Source organism: Lissotriton vulgaris, unplaced genomic scaffold (assembly GCF_964263255.1).
Source record: "Lissotriton vulgaris unplaced genomic scaffold, aLisVul1.2 SCAFFOLD_974, whole genome shotgun sequence".
Taxonomy (NCBI): Eukaryota; Metazoa; Chordata; class Amphibia; order Caudata; family Salamandridae; genus Lissotriton; species Lissotriton vulgaris.
In genome coordinates this window covers 269,483-294,707 of record NW_028248043.1, presented here as the reverse complement: position 1 = coordinate 294,707, position 25,225 = coordinate 269,483, and the positions used below count along the sequence as shown (strand labels likewise).

General features: G+C 45.3%; 1 protein-coding gene across 1 annotated transcript in view; it reads right to left on the bottom strand.

The window, feature by feature from the left end:
- Positions 1 to 975: 975 nt before the first annotated feature.
- The window catches only part of LOC147664946 (beta-1,3-galactosyl-O-glycosyl-glycoprotein beta-1,6-N-acetylglucosaminyltransferase-like), a 119,100-nt gene continuing 94,850 nt past the window's right edge, over positions 976 to 25,225 (bottom strand). Inside the window, exons 2-3 of the mRNA XM_086949868.1 lie at positions 5,012 to 7,456; positions 976 to 3,517 (exon numbers count right to left, since the gene is read on the bottom strand). Of these exons, the coding sequence (XP_086805994.1) occupies positions 6,057 to 7,352 (1,296 nt within the window). The 5' untranslated portion in view covers positions 7,353 to 7,456 and the 3' untranslated portion in view covers positions 976 to 3,517; positions 5,012 to 6,056. The remainder of the gene's footprint in view (positions 3,518 to 5,011; positions 7,457 to 25,225) is intronic.

Genomic DNA, 25,225 nt, shown 5'->3' with positions numbered 1-25,225 from the left:
ATTAAATTCTGATTAGCGTAGGTTTACCTGTACAAAGGGTGTATGGTTTTATGGGCCCAGGTGAGTATGGTAAAACGAGCAGGTGAGCCCGCGCTCCCATCAATATGCAGGCCCTAGTTTCAAGCTAGCCACATGAAACTGACATACAATAAATATAAACTAAAGGCATTGACAAAGTTTGTGGTTATTTTTAAAAGCATTGATAAAGCAGGACTAATTGCAATGTTATTATGCGCCATTTTCTCTGTTTTGATTTCCAAGTTTAATCGCCCTACTGTGTTCCACGATCACTTACAAGCTCAGCTCGCAGACAAATGTGTCCACCAGAGCTATTGTTGTTGTGTGTTTCTCCTTGAATATTGTTGTTTCTTTCCAGTAACACTTAAAGTTCAAAATCTGAATCTCTAGCATCACCTCTTACAAAAATTTCGAACACAATAGTCATAATGATGCTGTTATGTACTGCTATCTTTTGTCTTGACGGTCTTTTTCTATTTCAGTTGCAGACACAAATCTACAACTCGTGTGCGAACAAGAGCACTTAAGAAGATGGGTAAGTGCACAACTTACCTTTGCACGTGACGAGTGGACAACGTGCTCTCCATTGGTCCTGAAGAAAGCCCCCATCGCAGCTTCTCTCTCGCTCTCATTTCTGATTACAAGAACATTTTTAAAATCTGACAAGCATCCCTGATCTTTCTTTGGACACCTCTACCATAGTTAGAGCCCCCACGCCCCAAAAATATTCTAGGACTGCAGTCCTTATTTTTCTGGTACACTTCTACAGCGAGAACTCAATTTCATATGTTCTAGATCACTGGTTCTACACCCTCCGCCCAACCCACAACTATTCCTTTCACATTGTCTGCTGCCACAGTTACTGCTTTTGAGAATCCATGGTGTAAAGAAAACACACACTGTTAAGCAGCTTTGTACTAAATACATTTTTAGGAAGGAAGGACGCCTAGGCTTACATTTTATCACAAATATTGTATTGTGTTCCATCATTAGGTTAAAAAGTGTTGCTATAATAGAACTAATGCATCCAACAATTATTTGGCCTTTGGCAACATGAACGGACTTAAACGGTTACCCCTGTGGGTCAGACTTTGCCCTATACACATTCTGTTGCAACAAAGTCTGCACAACATTTATGAATAATTAAATTTCATACTATTCACTGGTGTGTGGGTTTTTAGGGACACCACAGATATAAGCTTGCAAAAACAAATGAATATGCTAGGCCCAACTAAAAACTCTGTTTTTTGGAAGTCAGAAATGTGGTGAAGTAAGGCCTTAGTCATACATTTGGAAAACGAAATTGACTTTCGTGAGATTTACAACTGACCTCCAAAATGCTCAAGAAAATCAACGATAGCGTCAGCTTTCCCGGACTATCCCAATCTGTACGGTGTATACAAGACGATGTTCTAAAGGGTTATATATTCTGCAAGAGTAATTCTGGTACAAATGCACAGTGCTCTTGAACCCTCAACTTATTTTTCTGCATGGAAAATATTGCCTTGCACGACCATTCTGTATGGGGGTACTCCCTCTCTAATCACACTCTGGGAGCACATTTACTCCTGTCCTTCGCATGAGTAAATTAGTGCCAATTTCAAGGGTGGGGACACCACATGCAAGAGGTACATGAATACCCACAAACTGACTCATTTGTGGTTTCCAACTAATTTTGCTCTTAAGCACACGTACAAATGTGCGCGGCCAGGGAGGGCCTGGGGAACCAAAAACAGCACCGAAAGAAAAGCTCAAACCAGCCCCACTTCCTACGTCTCCTCTCGCAATCTTTCATTTCATCTATTGATTCTCGCTCTCCTTCTCTCCACTCTGATCCTTCTCCCTGCCTTTCCCTTCACTCACTCCTTCTCGCCTCCCTTTCGCTCTCTGATCTTTCTCTCTAACCTTCCCTCCCTCTATAACTCTATCTCTTGAAGCATCCCCATGCCTGCTACAATTAACCTCCGGGAGCTGGGAAGAGAGACCGCGGCACCATGAGCTGCTCCGGGCTTTTAGAACCAGCCTCCAAGGCCTTCAAACCACCGGGGAAATGCCCATTGGAATAAACGGCCTCTCCAGCACTGTGCACAACCCGGATTGGTTTCTAAAAGGGTAAATGCGAAAATTCTGACATTGTGGTAGAATCTCGGAGCCAATATCTCACCAGAGTTTCTTTGTTTTGATGCCATCATTAATTGGTCTTTAAGTTTCTGTACATCTATGGGAAAGTCTATTCTGTGTAGGGAGCACTTAAGCAATGCCGCCTAATTTTTCATTCTTTGGCTGTTCTCCCTTAACATTTCACAGACCATTCTCTGCTTTGCAGTTGCTATTCACTTTCAAAGGCTGTAATAGGTTTACAGTGGCCAGAATCACACTACACCTTGGCTCTTTCTTCGGGCAAGCGGCTTGATGTACTGACAGCTGGGAGGATTACTTCCACGCCTGAAAAAAAATATGCTTTTCGATTTCAAGTCCCTATGAAAACCGAAGAGCCAAGTGCCAGTTTGTAAAGCCCAAATGGCAAGCCAACGTTAACCCACCCTACCCACTTGATGCCTCGGTCAGTGCTTATCCTGCGGTGAAGCGCCCGGAATTCCTATTCACCTCTACTTAAACTATACAACACGCTCCCCCCATTTCGTCACAGCCTTTTCTAGAGTTTTTTTTTATTTGAATTATTTGAAGAATCGAGTTAATGACCCCATCTAGTTAAAGGCATACTGGCAAAAAGTTCCAGACGGCAAGTGCAGAACAGTATTCTCACCGACACTGAATGGATCTCTTGAAATCCTCCTCAGATCAAATTCAGGTGTGATCAATAGTCACAAGAGACGTGGTTCCCAGCATGCTAAGCGGGCTGGAGACCCAACGAGTGTGTGCTCGGCTGCCTTCACATAAAATGTTATGGAAACAGTTGCCAAAAGGAGGGAAAGGCCACCCTATACCTCTGCAAAGAAGGTTTCTTTTAAGATGAGATTATGGGAAACTCTCTCTGAAAGACTGGCTAAATATAGGAATAGGAGGGATGGGGAGACAAGCAGCATATCCAAAACGCCTGTATAAAGTTGCCAACCGTAGTGCCATGGGCGAGAAAGACGAGTTTGATCTACTGATCTAGCTTAGCTGGCCTGTATTATAAACACACTGCCAGGAATAGGCACTGTTCTACCAAGTTTCGTGTCAATTAGGCCTGGGCGAAGCACTACGCTACGCGGAGTTTGCGAAGTTTGCGCAACTTCACACTACGCGAGCTGCACGCAGCACAGTGCGAACCCGCCTAGTGCAGCGTAGCGTAGTGCAGTGCTCATTTTTTGCTTGTTCCCGGTCCTGAACGTCATGTTCGCGACCGCGAGCAAGCAAAATTACATCCCGGCGAGATTCTCAACACGGGGAGGTAAGGTTTCTCATTGTGAGTGGTTGCGCATGCTCGTGACCGCTCTCAATGAGAAACTACCAGTTCGCGTTGAGAAAGCTGCAGCTTGAGTAATAATTAAGGCTCCCAGTTTTATGGTATTTATTTTTTGTCCATTTCTGTCTGTATTTATCCATATTTATTTTTGGGGCATTTTTTCTGTATTTATCCACATTTATTTTTGCCACAAGTAAGACCGACGACACAGCTAGTCTTTTTCCACATTTATTTCAGTCCCAAAAAAACACATGTGCAACTGCTTGTGCACGGACACAAGAGCTGAAGGTTTGTCAACTGTGTTTTCACCATGGATCGACTGACCATCCAACTATTCATTTATTTATATAACACTTTAGACATGGCTTCAAACAGTGAATATAATTTGCCATGTGATTAAATGAGAGGGACATTTTTTGGGGGTTTGAGTTTAAAAGCGCTGCTGCATTTGTTTTGTCTGTGTTACTGAAGAAGGCACTGCAACCATCTGGCTATGGCTACCCTTTGCCTTTCGAACACCTATGACTGGTGGTGTCCATGCATTCCTTTCTTCTGTGGGCAAATTGTCTGATATTAAAAAAGACAAAAGTACTGCCGGTGGCAATGTTGCTTACTATTTACTGATGTAATTTCGAGCTTTTAAGCCCCTTTTTTGAGAAACGATATCCCACACAAAGTGTCAGTTCACAGGTGTATTGCACAGTCAGTATACCAACAAACAAGGCCTCTGGACTTTTAACGAACAGAACAAAAGCTCTAAAAATATCAACCAGCACCTCTCCTCAGAAACATCGGATCATTAGTTCACTCTGGTGAATTAAAGGTCATGAAGTTGTCTTTTCTTAATCCTTGTATCTGGTATTTCTTTGGCACCGCATCCCTATTTATTTCCCGAACTCTGAAAGCCTGGTGTCTGAGGAAGCCTTAATAGCCATACACGTAAATGATCAGGTAGTAATAGTGAACAAAACAGGCAGGATGTGAATTGAGCGTTCGTTATTTCAAGGGCCAAACTAACAAAACTATTAAATGTATCATCTTGACTATTTGAAGGCACAGCTCGCAAAATACAATGCACAATCCATGAGCTGCAGTTCTCCTAATCCGTAACATCAATGAACGTTAATTGCTGTTTTAAACAAACAAAAAAACGATACCAACCCCCCTGGTGGCCTATTCATACGGGGTAGGGGGCCGGAGCCAGAGTCCGAGGCTGCAGTGGGACAGACATTATGCGGAGCGGCATTCAAGGGGTAGTGTCCTGGGTCGCTGTGAGGCCATCATTAATCTGCCCCCTGAGGCCACAGAAAAACACTTAACTTGCGAAATAGCGCCTGGCTGGCACAGAGCTCACACGAGCAGCGGAGCCCTGGAGTGACGTATTCAAAAGAAGGGCTGGGGCAGCAAGAAAAGGAACAGGGGTTTAGCAACTCTGGGCTGAAGCACTGCAGCGCGGTCAAATTTACTAGTATTTTGCCGTTTCTACATATAAATACAGACAACGGAAAAATCATTTTCCGTCTGTATTTATATGTAGAAATCCGTTTAAACGGAAAACCGGGAGCCCTAGTAATAATTTACTTGAGCAGCAGAAAACTACAGCTCGCACTGTGCAAGAAGCCGTTTTCAATGATTGCACAGTGCCAGATGCTTGTCCGCACTGTGCAATCATTGAACACATCTTGCACAGTGCGAACATGCTACTACGCAGCTCGCGTAGTGCTACGTGAAGTTCGCGTAGTGCGAAGTGCACTTTGCGTAGCGTTTACTTCGCGAACTACGCTCACCCTTAGTGTCAATGTATCTACAGTTGCTGTAAAGTTGCACTTCTAGAAAAGCAAAACACCTCGCCGTCTGAGTTCATTTCTACTCATCAACTTTACATCTGCCAGGTACCTACAATTAAAACATGTGTCACAGTAAATGCATTTAAAATTTATTGTCAGTGCTTTTTAGAGAAAGGAATATATATTCAATGTGAACTATTGCGTGCACATGGCGGAAACTGCAATTTTGGTGCGTTGTGCATGCAGCTTGCAGACTTTCTAAGCAAATGTGCAAACCTAGCTCAGAGAGCATCTGGAGAGGGCTTCTTAGCACACGTTTACCTCTCAGTCACAGACGAGCACAGCCTTCTGAACGTAAGGAATTACAAAAACAGGTTTGGTTTCAATATTTGCTGCAGATCTTTGGAAATAATAATAGGAGTGATCTAGAAACATTGCAAAATTGTATAGTTTCAAGTTCCACCGCATGACTCAAGTTCTTGTCTAAAGCGCCAGATTGTTTAATAACCAAAGTCTAATAAATAAAAACGCTCGTCCCATCTCTTAGGGTCCTATGGCGAGACATCTCTTCGGGTCCTATGGCGCGACATCTCTTCGGGTCCTATGGCGTCACACCCCTTCGGGTCCTATGGCGTCACACCCCTTCGGGTCCTATGGCGTCACACCCCTTCGGGTCCTATGGCGTCACACCCCTTCGGGTCCTATGGCGTCACACCCCTTCGGGTCCTATGGCGTCACACCCCTTCGGGTCCTATGGCGTCACACCGTTCGAAACAGATTACATTTTGAGACAAGACAGGATCCAACAGTGCAATTACCATAGTGCTAACCATACACTCCTAGCTTTGGTAATACAGCGCTTTGTCCCTCAAATATTCCTCCAGGCACTGAACTGCAAAAGGGTCCACATCTGTGTCAAACTTATTGGCAAACAGGTGGTGTGTTCGGAGCATCCAGGACAGGTCTCCGGCACCAAACACACAAATTGATCGCACATGAACCCCGCTACAGTGCGGGTACGGAGCTCCCCTAGACACGTCCCCTTCAAAGTAATGCCACATCACAAACCTGGCAATGGCATTCATGTCAGAAACGTCATATTTCTCGCTATTTGGGAGGTAGCCTGGAGCTCCAGGAAAGCGCTGAATGGAAGCCCAGAGGTATTCATCCGGGCTATAAGTGTCTTTTGCCCATTCAATAAATTTAAGGATTTTCTCATCTTCCAAGACATACTCAACAAATTGCCTGCTGAGGACAAAGTAGGCACTGCCAGACAAGATGGGCATCTCAAAGGGAGGAGCTTCCTTCTCTGCTCCCGTGCTTCTGATGCTTCCGTCAATGATCTCGTGATGCTTTCTCCATCTCCACTCTTTATTTGAAGGCATTCGTTCACTCTCCAGGCTGTTTTCCCCTTTCAAAGCTTTCAGTTTCTCCACCATTTCCAGGTTGGTTTTAATTGGGAAATCCATGCCACAGAGGTTGATCAGGTACTTCCACTTGGCACTAGTCCGATGCAGGTCCTTCATGCAGTTTATGTCTGCCTGCACCCTGAACCAGGTGGCGTACACCACGCTCTCCATCTGGCTGGACAGAAAGACATTTTCAAAACAAGAAGCTATACCCTTTATTGCAGCCAAGAAGGATTCTGGGGCTTTTTTGTCCACGTGAATGCAGTAATAGTTCTGGGGTGCGTAGATCGAACGCAAAAGCTTTTCAAACATATCTATTTTGTGGTGAACCACAATGGAGTACGCAATAGGGAAAGCAGCTTCCTCCTTGCTCAGCGGCTGCAGGATGTACTTGCGCGACCTTATAAAGGAGTCGCACTCTCTGGTCATGTTAATATAGTCATTCGTGGTGAGCTTTGGCCGATTCCTGAAGGACACCTTCAATGTTTCAAGCTTGGCTTGAGCAATGGCCTCCGCGTCGCCCCTTAAGATGGCCGTGCAGTTTACAGCACTGTTGGGGTGGTCTTCTCTGATCTCCAAGTGGCGGTGGTCCACGAACGACGCATGTTGGTGGATTTTCACAACTGAGAGTGTCAGAAGAGTAAAGGCAGCCACTAAGAGAAACTTGCAACGTTTCAGTTGACAGTGACGACGTTTTCTTTTCAGCATTTCAGATGTTGTCTGCATTCCAAATTGCGAAATAATGCCCCGCCACAGTGTTTGTCCTGGAAAGGTTTTCAGTGCACCTCACATGAGACAGACCGCATGGTGGAAGGAGACCAAGTATTATCCTAACAGAGGAAAACAGAAAAAATTCAGATTAAGTGAAAATGTTTGTAATCTGCATTAGTTAACTATTTCTAGCCCAACACATCTAGGTTTTCCTTAGCATTTTTTAAATATATTTCTAAAAATAGCTTTCACCCGATAAGGATTTAAAAACATAAAACCTTGCAGTTTTGCGATTTTTCTACTCCGATGGAACATTTTTTAATAATATCAGCACACATTTTTAAACAAATTTGGCACGTGAAGCCAGTCCTACGCATTTTTTTTTCTCACAGAAAACGTTAACATGAGGCGTTTCACTTTGAGCTTTTAAGCTACTTTTACTCATAAGGCATTGGAAAAGCCAGCACACACTGTCAATTCGTTTCGCATTTGTGAGAAACAGAAAGTCTGTATTCTAGTAAAACACAGACCATTAACACCAAAGAAGAATATAGGGAGAAAATACTAATTGAAAACATAACGAACAAGTTTAAACAAACGAGGCAGCAATTCCTCAGAAAACATTAGGTGCCAAAAAAAAAACACGTTTAAATACATATCTAGTTCTTACCTGGAATGTGCAACTGCAAGCATATAACAAGATCAGACTTATAGGTCAACTTAAATGTTAACTACGGTAACAGGCCTTGACTAAAATATTCGCATCTTTCAGACTCTATGGGGATGCGGGTTGGATGCTTGTCTTCAGACACTGAGGCCCTGATAAACTTACACTTTTGAGTTTACGACTTTTTGCAATCCACAAAATAATTTTACGGGTATCTTTAGAACTATGATGTCCCCGTACTAGTAGAAGACTCATCATATAAAGAGATAGGCAGTGGTAAATATACTACTTGTAAAAGTTATTTGATAATTTCAAAAAATCATAAACTTACACAGAAGTGTACATTTACCTTCATGAATCAGGCCCAGAAAGACAGAGCTACTTAGTCACAGGTATCCTAAACAAAATCAAACATTCCATAGCTTCAGTCCCTCGAACTTGCAATCCCAGACGCGACAACTCACACAGTGCTACCGTGGGTCACACGATTTCGGCTACCTTCACACGGTACCCGAGGAGAAGCCGAAATCACACAGTGGCAGGAAAAATGAGCACAAAACCCCTGTAAATAGTGGATTTTTTACTCGTTTCGGAGGCTGTAAACAGCCTATGTCTATAAAAGGGTGGAAGCCACATGACCTATTACAACATGTCAGGCCAAGTTAGAGTGTGACTACCGGATGGATGCAAGGCAGCCAACCCAAGTTGTGTTGATGTATGATCAAAGAAAAGTGTTAATCAAATACCTGCAATTATATGTTCTGGTATGTTAATGATGCAACAACAATCTGTACCAAGAAATGTGAAAATCTGAAACACATTTAAATAAAAAAAAGGGTTGAAAACACCACAGGACGCTGGCGTCAACCTCGATAACCCTTTGTTTTTTTGAAGGGAATAGGGGAGCGTGCTGAGGGGCAGGGTGCTTCAGAGTTCTCGTCACACCAGATCAGCCCCTCAAACATATCTTGCCAGTTGGCAGGCATGCAGTCCACACCTAGAAAATACATTTTAAATACCAGACCTCTGAAAAAGTTCAGGTTCGTACACTGTGCCCCAGATAGCTTTCACCATTTAGTAAATAAATGGCTTGTTAATAGCCCATTGGTGACAGTGTAGCCAATAATAAGTAATACCTGTGGATGCACACTTGTATTAAGAAATATTGATCTAAACAAAAACAAAAGAAAGAATCCAAACTCCACAAAAACAAGTAAAATTAGGAAAAATACACAGCAGTCACGTCTGTAACCCCAATGTGCTGAGGACAATAACGTAAACCCCTACACAGTACGCCTTACTGCTACGGGCTAATATGCATTTTCTCCCTAAGGCGAACTCCCAATGGAGACACACTAAAAGAACAAAATAGTAATGATCATTGAGCAGTAAAAAGTTACATAAACACTAACTTGTCACAAACATTTTACAACACAACCCACTAAAATCATGCCCCAGTCAAACTAAGTATATATTTATGAATCTAATTGAGCGAAGACTGAAGCGGCCAATGATGATCTCAAAGGGGACATGAAGAACGTCACAGCTTCCCTACTCTGAACAAAATGAGCCTGGTATCTCCAAGGAAGACCCTATATGAAGATTAAGATTTCAACAATACTGGGTTCTTGACCAATATAATCAACATATGTAGACACTAAATAAACCAAAAAATACCCCAAAAGCATATGTAGACCCCCCCTCCTACAATAGTTGCAGGAGGCGCAGAAAAACAGTACAGCTGAATTATTTATTGGAGGCTATGATGCTACTCACATATACACAGGCACCACATTAAAGTGCAAGCAGAGGGCTTTCTTGCATGTTGAAAAAAATATATATACACCAAGCCCCTGCTTCATGGGCTTACACTTGTGCAACAGTTCTAAAACAAAAGGCAAAGGCAAACTGAGAAGATTATACTTGTTGGGTTCCAGGAAAGATCTCAGTTTTGGCTACAATGAAAGTATGCTCAACAAATCAACACGAAACTAAGGAGAAAATCAAGATTTCTACCTCACTTACTAGCAACTCCTAAGAACTGGATGTTGGTGGGATCTTAGTCATATGTCGCGGATGTTTGTGTTGATGTGGATGTTGGACGGAACAGAATTTGTCATTTATCTGACATAGGTTACAGAAAGAACAAGAAAGTAGAACTTCTCTCAAGTACACAAGTAGAAAACCTACAGGGAAGCTCAAAGGAAAAAAACTTTTCATTTGCAAATTCAGCGTGGTCCTTAAGCTCTACGGGAGAGGACAAGCTGACATACATTTTAGTTTTTGGCGCAGCTGCCCATTAATCACCCAGCAGAGGCAGCTAATCTCATCAGCAGACACTAAATGGGAATATGCCCCTGCTTTCAGGAGCAGCACAGTAAATGAGAGGGTTATCCGTCATCAAAGTGAGTTCAAGAGAGCAGAGATCTTGATAACCAGGAAACTGACCTCTGGGAGAGGAACTCCACCTTAAATGTACATTAAGGGGTGTGACTAAATTAGACCCTAATCATAACTGCTTCTACTTTGTTCATGGCAGTAGTGGGGACCAGCAAGGATAGACGCTGTACGTAACTGGTACAAAGCATGTAAGCCAGACTACTCACTAATTAAGAAACTATTATTCTAGTCTTATTTTAAAAAAACTTTGGCAACCAGTTACATATTTTGGTCATCAGAGTAAACAGTAGGTTTTAATGTAATTAATTTGGGACCTATATTCTACATGCAATAAGTAAAGCATATGATGTAAAAAGGTCTGAACCTTAGTCGAATCTGCTTCTGCGCCTTTTGTTCGAGTTAAATGAAAGTGCCCCTTAACCAAACGGGCGGCTGCATTGAATAGAGATCAGGTAACTCCATGAGTGAATCAGTACAGCAACACAGAAGGCTGCTAGCCGAGTTAGCATACTTGGCACAACACAGCATTTAGACAAGAGATTACACATCTGCTTCTGGCATCGTATAGATGACAACACTGGAATCCCCAAAAGTGAGATATTTATTGGATTAGGGCAACTGAATTTAAGGTGGCTGGAAATCCCACAAAGCTCCCTTGCGGATTAAGATTATGGGGCTAGGTCCCAGGACACCCAAGAGTTTGGTACATCTAAAAAGTGGAATTTGTGCAAAAACTCGCTCTCCTGGTGGGCTCACACAAGCCCCTCAATCATATTGCACACATTCACAGCCCTACCAGTTCAAGTCATCCATTAATATAGTGACATGTTCAAGCAGTACGTACATAAGGGATCTTCACAGGGCATCTGTAACAGTAATAACAGAGTCGTGCACTTCCTGCTGATTTCCTAGTGTCTCCCAATAGACAGCATGTCAATGTGACATCATGGGCACATGTCTGACAGACTGGTATCACCAGCTCAGTGAACCTCCATTCTGGTATACTCATATCCAAACATGTTAAACAAAATGCGGTTTCATACACAGGGAGGCTGCATGATCCAAAAACTCGGATCATACTAAGACGATTCCTTTCTGCAGACCGTTTCAACCCATAACGCTGGAATGCTTTCATGTGCGCCAACCCTATGTGAAAATGTAACCTCTTGCTCTACACAAATAGCTCTGCCCTCAGCAATGCACAGAATAAAAAATCTGTGCATACAATTTTCTGGACCTTCAAATCCAAGTAGCAAAGGATGCAAACGAGTCGTCTGAAATTAAGGAAGCCCTTGTACTTTGGAGACATGGTTTTCACCTGTTGGGAGCCTCCACACTAATCCAATGGCTAGTTCTGCTTGTAAAGTAATTCCCTATATAGCCCAAGTCCATTGTTATGTTAAGCATGGATCAATGATCCAAGGTCTAAAAAAAATGACAAGAGGCTAAGAACGAAACGTAACCGAGCAGAGTCTTGAGTTAAGGAATAAATCATGATTGTATGGTTCAATGATTAAGGTCTAAAAAAATGACAAAAGCAGCCGAGAACCAAAAATAATTACGTTTTGTCTTGAATGAAGGAGTAACGTGAGCCTCTGACAGAGCACAGGGAGACAACTTTGTTAGTCCTAACCCGGCCTTTTCAGACCTTAAGTGACTGCTGCTCTACAATCATTGGTTCTTTCATCTGTAGATGGAGGTGAATGCAAAGACTAGATCATATTAGTACAGTGAATGCTCTTGTTGTGTGAACTCATTAGTCTCCTTACACAGCAGTAAAAAGTGAGCCTTCCCCCATTAATGAGGGTGCAGAGTGATAGACTGCGTGTGTAGTGCAGCGCTGCTAAATGTGTGTGACTTACAATGTGGACGTATAAGTGTGTCTGCAACCCATCTGGAGTTATCCCGAAGTATTGCGTGGAGAGCCGCCTGACTGAATGATGCAAGATGGCCCTTACAACAGACTGCGCCATCTTCCAGGGTGCAACCCTGGGAAGTGCCACTGCGAGAGATGGACCTGCCAGGTATGAGGGAGGACACAGAAAGAGCTGCCCTGAGCTCTGGAAAGTGTTCCTCAGGAGAAGCTAGGTCCTCCAATCATGGTCTTATGAGGAGATTAGAAAAGTGCTTTGTAGTCCAGGCCCAGAAGCTTTGGGACAAAAACTAGTTGACATTATTACCCAAGCAACCTTCATTCAGGGTAGATCGGCAGAAGTCGTCTAGTTCAAACAATAGAGGCGGTGCTCCCCACTCCGTAATGTTCCAGACAACTCCAGCCCAGAGCTATCCAGACAAATGAAGCTCATGCGGTCATGAACCAGGTTATTTGGGATATATATTTTTTTTTTTTGTAAACACTTTATTGAAGTCAGTAAAGGTTATTTGGGATATTTCCCCCATTTTACAAGGATGTAACTTGTAGCATAGCACTACAATCAGCCAGGCCCTGCATCGAAAGCGGCCCAGTACAAGATTGCAGGTACTGGTCAGTATCACTGTTAAAGGAAGCAGACATTAAAGAAATGAAAAATATTTGATTCAGCCTAGATGGTCACAAGGGCTGTGGAGGGATCGGAGATCTAGTTATGGGGCGGACTGTGTGCTGTTTGCTATGTAAGCAACTAGGCGGGGGTTGTCAAGGTTGTTGAAGCAGAATGTGTGCAGATGTTGTGCGACTAGGAGAATTTACACATGAGAGGCAGCCAGTGGCGGCTGGTATTTGAAGGCAGTGGAGAGGCGGGTTGTGAGGAGGAGGAAATTAATTAAAAAATGTAAAAATTCACGCAGTTTCCTGTCTGCCACTGTCACCTCCTCCTCCCAGTCCTCTTCCCCGCTTCCAGGGCAGGATGCACTTGGCACCTAGCTTCCAGATAGCCAATCATAACGCTGCAATGCAACGTTGTGAATGGTCTGTGTGCCGTGGATCTGCGCTCAGCCAGAGAATGTGAGGCTGGGCATGCTCTCCAAAGTGCGCTTGATTGTTTGGCCGGACCCAGAGGGCCAGCCAAACATTAACGTGCCCTTTAGAGAGTGCAAAGCACTTCCCTGCTCACTCAGCAGAGCAGTCCTGCTCAGTCTCACCCACAAAGCTGCTGCAAAAAGGAAAAAATAAAACTGCTAACAGAGTTATTATCATTTTATTTTTCCTTTAGTGACACTGCTTAAAAGCAGTGGGGCGACGCTCCTCTGCCTTAGCGGAGGAGGTGCCACTGAAGGCAGTGGGCGGGGTGACTGGGGACAGGGGGTGCACTCGAGGCCAGAGGAATGTCAGTGGGAAACAGAGAAGATTTAAAAAAAGAAACAAATAGATATGGGAACAAAGAAAGTCCGAATTAATTCATACATTAATGATAAAAAAGTGGCATAAAGAAAAAGCAGGAGAGTTGGGGCAGAGTGGTAAACCAAAAAAAAAAAAAAAAAAAACGCAAACTTGCAGTGAACTGTAGAAATAGAGTACAGCAAAGACGAGGCTTGGCATTAGGTAATAACAGATGGAGAAAAAACACTGTAGGAAACCAATTGCTTAACTGTTCAGATTTTGTTAAGTTATTTGGAGTCCTTTGCTTGGGCAAGCCAGGCTTCTGGCAGGGCCAACACTCATTGGGCTCACCAGGCTTCTGTGTCCCCCCCCCCCCCCCCCGTCATGTGTGTCAGCCCGGCTGAGACTGCTTTGCGTGCACACACAGCTGCACCAGAGTACTTCACAGGTCTTTATAAGACCATTTACATGTTAATGAGGCTTTTGTTGGGGTTCACCCCTTCTTAGAGCCACTCTGCCTATGGCTGGAAGAATTACACACCCCCCCCCCCTGAAATTTGGCTCTAGTAGCCCACCTGGCTTATGGGCGATATATTTACCTAATTTTAGAGACTGGCTGCCACGTGAGCAATCATCTTGATGGTTTATGATCATCAATATGCAAACGGAAGACAAAATGTTCTTGTATAGTTTCTCAGTTCATCTGCTGTTCACGGCCTCCCTCCCTTTTCATTCATCCTAGATTATGCGTGCACTGCCAATAACCTTTCGTTTAACCGTAGTCCGCTCCAGCTTGTCTCACCGCCACCCACTTTCCATTAATATTTTCTTTCAATGAAAGAACTTACATCCTTATCCTCTCATTCTATCCTATCGGAAATCGTTTTTGTACCGCTGATATGCACCCGCTTTTTAAGTCTCAGCTAGACTGCGGATGAGCTGTCTCTTGCAGACTTGCTTTTTTACAGTTAGTGGCCTACAGCCTGCCCACAGGCTTACTATTCGTTTGCTTCCATGTCGCTCTCATATCCTTTGTTGCAGTTTGCCATGGCATGTGTGCGTCCTGCCTCTTCTTGTGTTTGACCCTCCCCTTGAGCATGGACCAAGTACTTGTGTCCATCCACTGCTCATGCTTTTTGGAGCTACTTTTTAAATTGGGTTTGCGTACTCCATACGAGTGCTTGCATTTTCATTCGCTCCTTTCCCCATTCGTGTGGTTTCTTTTCTGGCTCACCCTCACCCCAGTCTGGTTTTTCTATACCTCCCCCATCCCCGCCGCCCTTTGTTTACTCTGCATGAGTGCTTCCGTTTCTATTTCTTTCATAACAGCAAGCAAATGGCACTGACTTGGTATGCCATGATGCTTCCCCCAACCCCTGCTTCTAAATTGCTGTTCCTTCCCCTTCGCACTTGGAAGCGGGAGAAGCAACAACGTTTTGCAGGCAGAACGTGAGCTCCAACAAAATTGTATAGATTGGTATATATAGCCCTAATATGAAAAGATTTGAAAGTGAGATTGATTTTGGTTTGCACTAGCCATACAGTCTGTGCAGTCTGACAACTTTCTACCAGATTGCTGGTGTAGGTAAAAAAAAAAACATTAAAAAAGGAGGAAGCAGCCAAATTCTGCAATTAAAGCCCTTGGCATTATGGGCATACAAATGAACCCTGGAACGGCTTTCTAGCCAATGCAACACAAAGTAGTAAGCAGTGAAATATAATTCATCACCATAAGCAAAACAAATTTATGGGGAAAAGATGTATATGTTTTATTAACAAAATACCTACATTTAAAAGAGCTCCCAAGCATTTGAAATTATATATTTGTATTTTTCTTCGTGTACCTACAATGGGACAAGTGTGTCCTGGGCCAGAAAAGTATTTTTTTCACTTTTCAAAATAAACTGCCTTCCCAGCTATTGATAATAGAAAGAAACATGCACTTCATCATAATAAAGCCCCTCCCTCCACTGTCTCCATCGTCCTGCCACTGCATCGCCCCCTCCCTCCAAGTGCTTTAGCTCCCCTTTATCGCACCCTAGTCCAATCTACCCTACTGAACCCAATTCAATCGGCCCCAATCTACCCCACTCCAATCTAATCCACCACAATCTACCCTTCCCAACCCCACTCTAATCTATCCCTCCACACCTCAATGCAATCTATCCTAATCCAATTTACCCCGTACCTACCCCACTCCAATCTAACTCAATCTACCCCACTCCAATTTACCCCAACTCTACCCTGTATCTATCCTGCTCCAATCTACACGACTCCAACCCTCCCCAGACCTACCCCCCACCCAATCCACCCCGTGCCAACCCACCCAATAGCTACCCCGCACCAACCCACCCAATAGCTACCCAGCTCCAACCTACCCAATAGGTACTTTGCTCCAATCCACTCCGTACCAACTCCGCTCCAATCTACCCCAAATAAAATCCACTCCACCCCATACCAACGCCACTCCAATCCACCCGCACCAGCTCCACTCCAATCCACCCCGCACCAGCTCCACTCCAATCCAATCCACCCCTCACCAGCTCCACTCCAATCCAATCCACCCCCCACCAGCTCCAATCCAATCCACCCCGCACCAGCTCCACTCCAATCCACCCCGCACCAGCTCCACTCCAATCCACCCCGCACCAGCTCCACTCCAATCCACCCTGCACCAGCTCCACTCCAATCCACCCTGCACCAGCTCCACTCCAATCCACCCTGCACCAGCTCCACTCCAATCCACCCTGCACCAGCTCCACTCCAATCCACCCTGCACCAACTCCACTCCAATCCACCCTGCACTAACTCCACTCCAATCCACCCTGCACTAACTCCACTCCAATCCACCCTGCACCAACTCCACTCCAATCTACCCAGTATCAACCCACTTCAATCTGCCAGTCTACACCGTATCTACCCCACTCTAATCTACCCAGTTTCTATCCTGTATCTACACCACTCTAACCTATCTCCTATCACCCTACTACAATATACCCCATAAGTACCACAATCCACCACGCGCCCCACCCCAATCCAATCCACCCCATTCCAATTCAAGCCATCCCAATCCACACCCACTTCAACCACCCCACCCCAATCCACCCCTCTACCCCACCCCAATCTGTCCCACTACAATTTACACCAATCTACCATAATCTACCCTGCCCCAACCTACCCCCACCCCAATCTTTCCAAACCTACCCCAACCAAACTGCCCCAACCTACTCCATCCTAATCTGCCCCAACCTACCCCAACCTCCAATCTACCCACCTGTCAATTGACCTCACCCACTTTTAGCCATGCTGAACAGAGGTACACTGGTGTAAAACATGGCTATAACACATTGCCAAAGCCAATAGCTCTCGCATAAGTGAGTCCTATTGGCTTTGCAAATGTTGCTTTACTCCTGCTACTGCACCTAAAGTTGTACTGCTGCACTGTGCCTGCTGCATGATTTTTTTCTACTACTACTACTACAAACATTCGCTAAATATACAGGAACTGGAGGCTGTTGAAGTATAACCCTGGGCAATGTACAACACAACACCTCTGCTGCCAGCAGCTCAAGGAAACTCTTGTGTACACAAATGCTTATAACAGAAGGCCCGGGCAAAAAGCCACAAGGGAGTTACATCATACAAAGCAATCTTACTTCTGACACTGTATTTCTTTAGCTTCAGCCTCACTAGAGGCTGAACACCACCACAAAGATCGAAGTGATACCAATTGGGGTCAGGTGACAAAAAGTATAAATTCTTCAAAAACAACTGCTGTGAACAACAAAATAAGCACATCAATGGCACAAAAGCACTAATAGTGCCTAAACGGTATTGAAAGCAATGGGTTTAAGTTAGCCTTTCAACAAAAAAGAAGGGAAAGTGCTAAGTTTAAAGAAATCGAAAGACACTTAAGGATAGCAAAAGTGAAACGGATGAATCTACTTTGACAATTGGAGGTTCCGTTGCCCAGGGAATAAATAGGATTCCCTTGCCACTTATCCTGGTTAAAAGTCAACTGTTAACTAAGAAACGAGAAAAAAAAATCTAAAAAACATTAAGCAATCTTGTGGGTCAGGGTTGAGCACTCAAAATGACAAATTAGTTAAATACAAATTAACATCTACCTTACTGGCCTGGCCTCTTTGGCAGGTTTTTCTCCTGTATTTTTCCTTCTGACCTGTTTTTGACTGTGTGCTGGATTTCATTTTTGCTGGTTTTTGAACTCTTGGCATACTACAACTGCTGATCAATGCATGTGCTCCTCGTTTAAAGTATATCTGCAATTGGTTTATCCATGATTGGCATATTTAGTTTACTACTAAATCCCTAGTAAAGTGCACAAGGTGTGCCCAGGGCCTCCAAATCATATGCTACCAGTGAGCCTGCAGCACTGATAGTTGTAGTGTTACTCATGTGAGTGGCACTATGTCTAAGGCCTGCCAGTATCTCTGTGGGCAGTTTTCAACTGGTATGGTGACCTGGCATGTGCACCAACTTGCCAGGACAAAACCTTCCCTTTCTCTACTTGTAAGTCACCCCTTAGGTAGGCCCAAGGTAGCACCATGGGCAGGGTGCAGTGTATGAGAAAGGTAGGGCATATACTGGTGTGTTTTACATGTCCCGATTGTAAAATGCAGCCAATTTAGTTTTTTCACTATAGTATGGACTAGGTCTCCCATAGGTTATCATTGGAGCTGCTTTGTAACCGCTTACAAGTGCAACTTTAAATTGGGAAGAGGGAGATTTGGAGTTTGGGGTCCCTGAACTCACAATTTAAAATTTCATCTTCCATTAAAGTTGGTTTTGAATTTGCATGTTTGAAAATGCCACTTTTGGAAAGTGGGTATTTTCTTACTTTAACACTCTTTGCCTCTGCTTATCTGTGGAATCCACGTCTGGTTAAGACTGACAGTTGGGCTGTTTGTGCATTCACTCTAGGCAGTCACACAAAGGGAGCTGAGGTGTGCCCTGCATATCCTAATGGCCCATCACTGGGCTGATGGGTCTTCCTGAGCTAGAGTGGTGGAAGAAATTGTCACCGACACCTGGAAAGGGCTGTGCCTGTCCTCGCACCAAGCCATCTCCACACTCCTATAGGTAGTCTGGAGCCAGGTTAAAGAAAAGCAGGGACTTGTGCACTGCAAAGACTTTCTTTTGATGCTTGCCTACTTCAAAGCAGAAACTAGGATAAGAACTGGAGCTGTGACACCAGAACTTCGGAACATGTCTGGACGAAGAGGCGATTCTGCCAAGAAGAGCTGCAGAAGCAAGCTGTAGGAGGGGAAATGCTACTCTGCTTGTTGCAGTGTTGGGCTGGCCTGCTTCTTGCTCTGTTTTGGACAGTGAAAGGTATTGACTTTGCTTTCATCATCCTGCTTGCCAAGGTTCTCCAATGGCTAGTGTGTGCTTGCCTCCTGTTAAGAAGTCTCAGAGCCATCAAAGACTTCACCTGCAGCCTCTGAACTCCTATGCTGGGAGTTTTGACCTGCCAAGTGGTGCCAATTTCAGTCCTGGGCCCTTTGCGGTGGTTTTGCTGCAAAGAAGCCCAAAAATACATGCATCAAACTTCAGCAACTCGCACCCGCTCGGAGTCAGACTCAGGCCCTGAAGTGTGGCTGAAGAAACAGATGCATCACCTGCTCGTTGCTGGGAAAATCAATGCTGCGCATGTTTTTGCCTCTGTTGTATCGACCCCAGAGCATCCCGATTTTCAAAGCATCGCACCTGTGCGCCAGGTTCTTCATTGACGTAGCCCAGCAATAAGGAAAGGAGGCTGCGCGTCCGGAAACTGATGCATCGCCTCTCCTGTCAGTAAGAAATAGATGTATTACCTCCCCTGCGCGGCAGTAAGGAATCACCTCCCCTTGCAGTAAGGAACGGACACATCACCACCTCTCCGAGTAAGGAATCGACGCATCGCTTTGTTTTCCGGCGCTTCATCTCCCCTATGCCTGTTGTCATCTTCGATGCATCCCAGGTATTCTGTCAAAAAAGCGATGCATCCATAGTTACCAATGTACTGAACTGTTTTGAAACTTTTAAAAGTGATATCTTTGCTTGTTTATATTGGATTGGTCATTGTTTTGGTCTAGAATTATTCAGATATAGATTGGTTATTATTCTAAACTGGTGTGGTGTCCATTTGTAGCGTTTTCACTTTGTTACTGTGCGTTTATGCACAACTGCTTTGCACATTGACTCAAAGATAAGCCTGACTACCACCAGAGGCCCATGCGTCTTATCGCCCGATTTCCCTGCTCAACACGGAGGTCAAAGTACTAGCTAAGGCCCTCGCCAATAGACTCAAGCCGTACATTACCGACCTGGTGCATCCAGACCAGGCTGGCTTTATGCCGCAGCGGGCTACTCGCCATAACATACGACGGGCGCAGGTTGCAGTTTCGGCCTGGAGACGGCTTGGGGGAAAGGGCTGCACTGTTCTTAGCTGATATGGATAGGGTGTTTGATTCCCTAAGCTGGACATATTTGTTCGCACTATTGGGGCGTCTCAACCTGGGCCCTCGCTTTTTGGCATATGTGCGGCTCCTATATACAGATCTCACGGCGGCGGTGCGAGTTGGGGGGGAGATTTCCCGCTCCTTCCGGCTTGAACGTGGGACGAGACAGGGCTACCCCCTCTCCCCATATTTGTTCGCCCTTGCCATGGAGCCCCTTGCGGCGTGGGTGCAGATAGACGCTCAGCTCAGGGGCTTCCAGTGGGCCGGGGGAGTGACGGATAGGATAGCGTTGTACGCCGATGATGTGCTGTTTTTCATCACCGACCTGGAACACTCAGGGCCTTGGTTCCTGCGAATCCGGCAAATTTTTGGTGAAACATCTGGACTATATTTGAACCCTCGGAAGTCTACACTATGGGTACTGGGCAGCCCGCAGCCCGTTGGAGATTGGGCGGGGGAGCTCCAAATAGTCACAGACGGTATGAAATACTTGGGGGTGTTTGTCGGAGGACGCCTCCGTTGCGATGGAACGTAACATTACCCCGGTGTGGGAGCGCACCCGAGACGACATTAAAGTCTGGTCCAGAATGCCACTCTCCATACATGGTCGGTCGGCCATCTTCAAGATGGTGGCACTCCCGCGGTTGATATACCAGCTGCAGAATCACCCAGTCCTGATTGCGCAGGGTTGGTTCAGGCGCCTCAATTCAGCGCTCAGCCGCTTCCTGTGGGAGGGGGGCACGGCGCGGGTTGCCCTGCAGACCTGCTTCCGGTCCACCTATACTGGGGGCCTGGCCACTTCGGATATTCTTTCCTACTACCAGGCATCCCACTTGCTGGTCCTAAATGACTGGTGGTATGCCGACAGGAGCGACTCCGCTTACGCGGTGGAGAGGGCTCTGATGGGTACGGCGTCGGTCCATACGCTGCTATATTCGGCATCACTTAGGAAAGCCTTGCCATCGGCCACACAGGTGGTCTTTCAACTCTGGAGGCAGACGCTACGTAGAATGGGTTGGTGGAACGTGCTAACCCGTGAGACCCCACTCTAGCGCAATGGCCGCCTGCCCCAGATGGACACCTTGCTGGGATTTCGGGGATGGGATGCGATTGGCATCTCCACCTTAGGCGATGTCATGACGAGGGGCGCGCTCAAGTCCTTTGATGACTTGCGCGTAGAATATCAGATGCAGAGAACCCAGTTTTATAAATATCTTCAATTTCGACATGCTTTGACACCATATATAGCGGGGTTGGATGATCTGCCCGAATTTAGCCCGCTAGAGGCGAAACTATTCATGGGGGAATTACCAGACAAGAAACTGTCCCGAATATACCAATCCATCGTTCGGCACTGTACCACAGACCTGCAGCACCTTAGAACAACATAGGAACAAGACGTTGGGGACATGGATGAGGAGGATTGGGTGGAGGCACTGGAGAGCCCAAGGGGTGCTGCGATATCCACACGCCTGCGACTCATACAATTTAGGTACCTACACCGCACGTACTATATTAGGCAGCGCCTATGTAGGGCGGGTCCAATTGCATCCCCGGATTGCCTCAGGTGTGGGACGGAGGTTGGAACGTGATTGCATACAGTGTGGGAATGCAGGGCGTTGCAGAGATTTTGGACAGGAGTGCTCCGGTGCTTGGATGAAGTTCTAGCCTGGGTACTTCAGAGAGACCCGAAACTGATTCTGTTACATGTTATGGCAGGGGTGGGAGGGAACAGATACAAGCGCCACTTGCTTCTCTTGGGCTTAACATTGGCGAAACGTGACATTGCGCGTTCGTGGAAAGCGCCCCAGGCCCCCTCTCTGGCGGCATGGAAGCGGGGCATGGACTTTTGCATGGGGATGGAGCAGCCTGTGTTTGTGGCCAGGGGGTGCCCACTCAAACATTATAGGGTGTGGAAACGGTGGGCGGACTATCGTGGCCTGGAGCTGGACCCACCTCCCGATGACACCACGGACCAGCTTCGAATGTAGCGGACTACCTTGGCACCTATATCCCATTGTCAGTGGCAGTGCCACACTATATACTGAATGTGTATTACCAAATAGAGCAGGCAGCAGTGCGCAGGGAGGGGAAAGGAGTTGCGGGTGGTGGGGGGGTGGGGGGGGGGGGCGTTTGAGGGACCAGTTTGTCATATCCTGGATTGGTACTTTTCTTTCTTTTTATGCTGTAATGTGAGAAAATGACTGCATAGGTGTTCCGATTTCATGATGTTGGTGATTGACTCTGGGTGACAGAGCGTTACGATATATATATGCTTACTATGCACTCAATAAAAATCTGTTTAAAAAAAAAAAAGATAAGCCTGACTGCTCATGCCAAGCTACCAAGGGGGTAAACAGGGGTTATCTTGGGTGTTTAACTCCCTTACCCTGACTAGAATAGGGGTCCCTCCATAGACAACGGGCAAGCCACTGCCAACTAGAGACCCCCATTTCTAATACTTCCAACTGCGCTGCAAAAAAGTAGGATAAGCACATTTATTAAACAAAAAAAATACATCAAGGTATGTTATAGGAAAAAAAGAGAACATTCAATTGGGCGGGGGGGGGGGGTCACAGATGTAAGGCAGAATAGTGAGAGTGTGACAGTGTGGGAGTGTGAGAACCAGGATACCTTCTTAATAAAAAAAACTTGAAAAGATTTGAAAACCGGTGAGAAATCGGGTTGAATGGGAGGGGGTGGCCCCTGTTGAAACAACAGGGGCAGGCCCTAACAGGGTTAACCACTAAGTAATTAAATTAACCTGCGCTTAACCCTTGGCACAAAAGCGGTCAGACTTAACTTGGAGGCAATGCATAAAATATTTATGCACCAACCAACTAGTAATGACATGAAACCACAACACAAGAAAAATCCTACATCAATTAAGAAAAATAGAATAAATTGTACCAAGAGGACAAAAATACAATGAGTAGAACCAGAGTTATGAACTTTTAAAATGTAAGGTAAAAACGAACACCTAAAAGATCCAAGTACCAACCAGGGACATCTTGCCGCGCAAGACTAGCCCAAAGTAGAAAATATGTCTAACCACTATGGAGTGTGGGTCAGATACAGTTAGTGGATTGGGCCTAGTCGGCACTTCCCTTTGGACTTAGAAATTCTGAAAAAAAAGTTTTGAATAGGTACATTTTAGCAGGGCAGGTCTGCATACTGTGTCTGAGAAGGTGTCGTCGTCATCAGGGAGCAGCTTGACAAAGTCGCACGAAGATTTCAACTTTCAGACTTAGTCTCTTTTTTGGAAGTAAATCTCCAGCTGGACAAGGTAGGAGGCCGCACTTAACTAGAGTTCTATGAGGCCAGATGCCCCTCTGGTAAACGACTGCTGGACAGTACTTGCCGCTGCTGAGAACGTAGCAGGAGCTGCTGTGAAGTCAGGCTGACCGCAATGTATCTTCAGCAGATAGACTAGCATGTTGGTCCCAGTCTTCTAAATTGTTAGAGCAGTTTTCAGCCAAAAATGTGCTAAGCCCCAAGTTTTGGATTGTGGCTTTCTGGGCACTTTTAGCACCACAACCAAGAGTCTCAGACTGAAGGGGCACCACTTGTAGGGGTTAGGGCTCACTTAGGCTGGGACTAGGTGTGGGTTCAAGATAGTGGGAGTCTTATGTCCCTAAGGCGCTGAACAGAGGGCCAGGAAACTAGGCCTTAGAGTCACTCCGATAGTCCTGGGTGCAAGTGATGAAGCAGGGCTCGAGCAGCAGGGAAGGCCTTTTGAGGGTTCAAGGCAGACTTCAGGCAGCAAAGCAGAATTTCCAGGTGCAGCAAAGCAGCAGCCTTCTGAAGTACACAGCAGGCCACAGCAGCAGGAAGCCTTCCGAGAGGAATGTGTCACTTTATTCTGCAAGTCGGAATTATGCTATGCCTTCACAGCACTATCATTACACTGAATGCATCTTTAGTACACATTCGTTCAGCACACAAGTTATAACGACTTGACTTAGGGGGCGCTGGATTTTGGAATAGGTTAATTAATTTACTATTCCAACTCCAGTATGTGCAACAGTGGGAAAGGTGTTGGACTTTAAACCAAACCATTCCACTAATACGCCTCTAAGGCAAGTCGGTATACCGCCTTACGCGCTGAACAAATCCGGACTTATGTGCTTGTTCTTTTGCGGGCGCTGTAATGGCACCACAGGATTCTGGCTTTGCTCTGAAGGACTGGACTTTGTCCTTTGAGAGTCATTTCGCTGGGCCAGAAATTGAATTGAAGAGTGGGTCGGAGGGTCTATTTTTTATACATGGTGCCTTCTTTGAAGGAGATATTTCTAGAGGTTTCTCTTTGAAGTTTCCTGACTCCCCTGCCCTGTCTCCAGGTTGCAGGGACAATGCAGGGTTGACAAGCCATTTGTGCGAAGGCAAAGCTCAGCTTATCCAGTGACAAGTGGGACTAGGCCCAGCTCCTCCCCCTCATCCTGCCAGAAGATGGCCAAATAAGGAACACCGGATCTCTCTATTGTGTGACTGTCTGGAAGGAAATCACAATGTCCAGTTGCTCACTACACCCAGTCATGTGACAGAACAGGCTGCAGGCACCTAGTAGCAAAAGGCAGGAAAATGGCAACTTACTAAAAGTGTCATTTTCAAAATTGTAAATTAAATTCTGATTTTACTATTACAGAACTTTTAAATCCAATTTTATAGATACCAAACATGAAATGTTTTAAATGTAATAAAGGCTAACCTTTAATTGGGAACATGAAGATAAGGCAACCCAATGTTATCCTATGTCACTGGTAGGCCTCACAGTAGTGGAAAATGAATGAAGGAATTTTTCACTACCAGTACATGTAAAACTTAAAAATACATATCCAACCATTTGATTACAATGAACTCTGTCCCATGGGTCAACTAGGGCCTGCATTAGGGGTGACATATCCAATAAAAGGGGAGTTTGAAATAAGTCATTGGGTTATGGAGCCCCAGGTTGGCCCTGGAGCAGAAAGGCGGCTCACCCAGTAAGAGTAATGGCAGCTCTCGAAGCAATCCACTAAGCAACTAATTACAGAACTGTATCACATCTTACGCCCCCCAGAACAGGTGGTTAAGTCAGCAGCCCAAAGACGGTGGGAGGCTG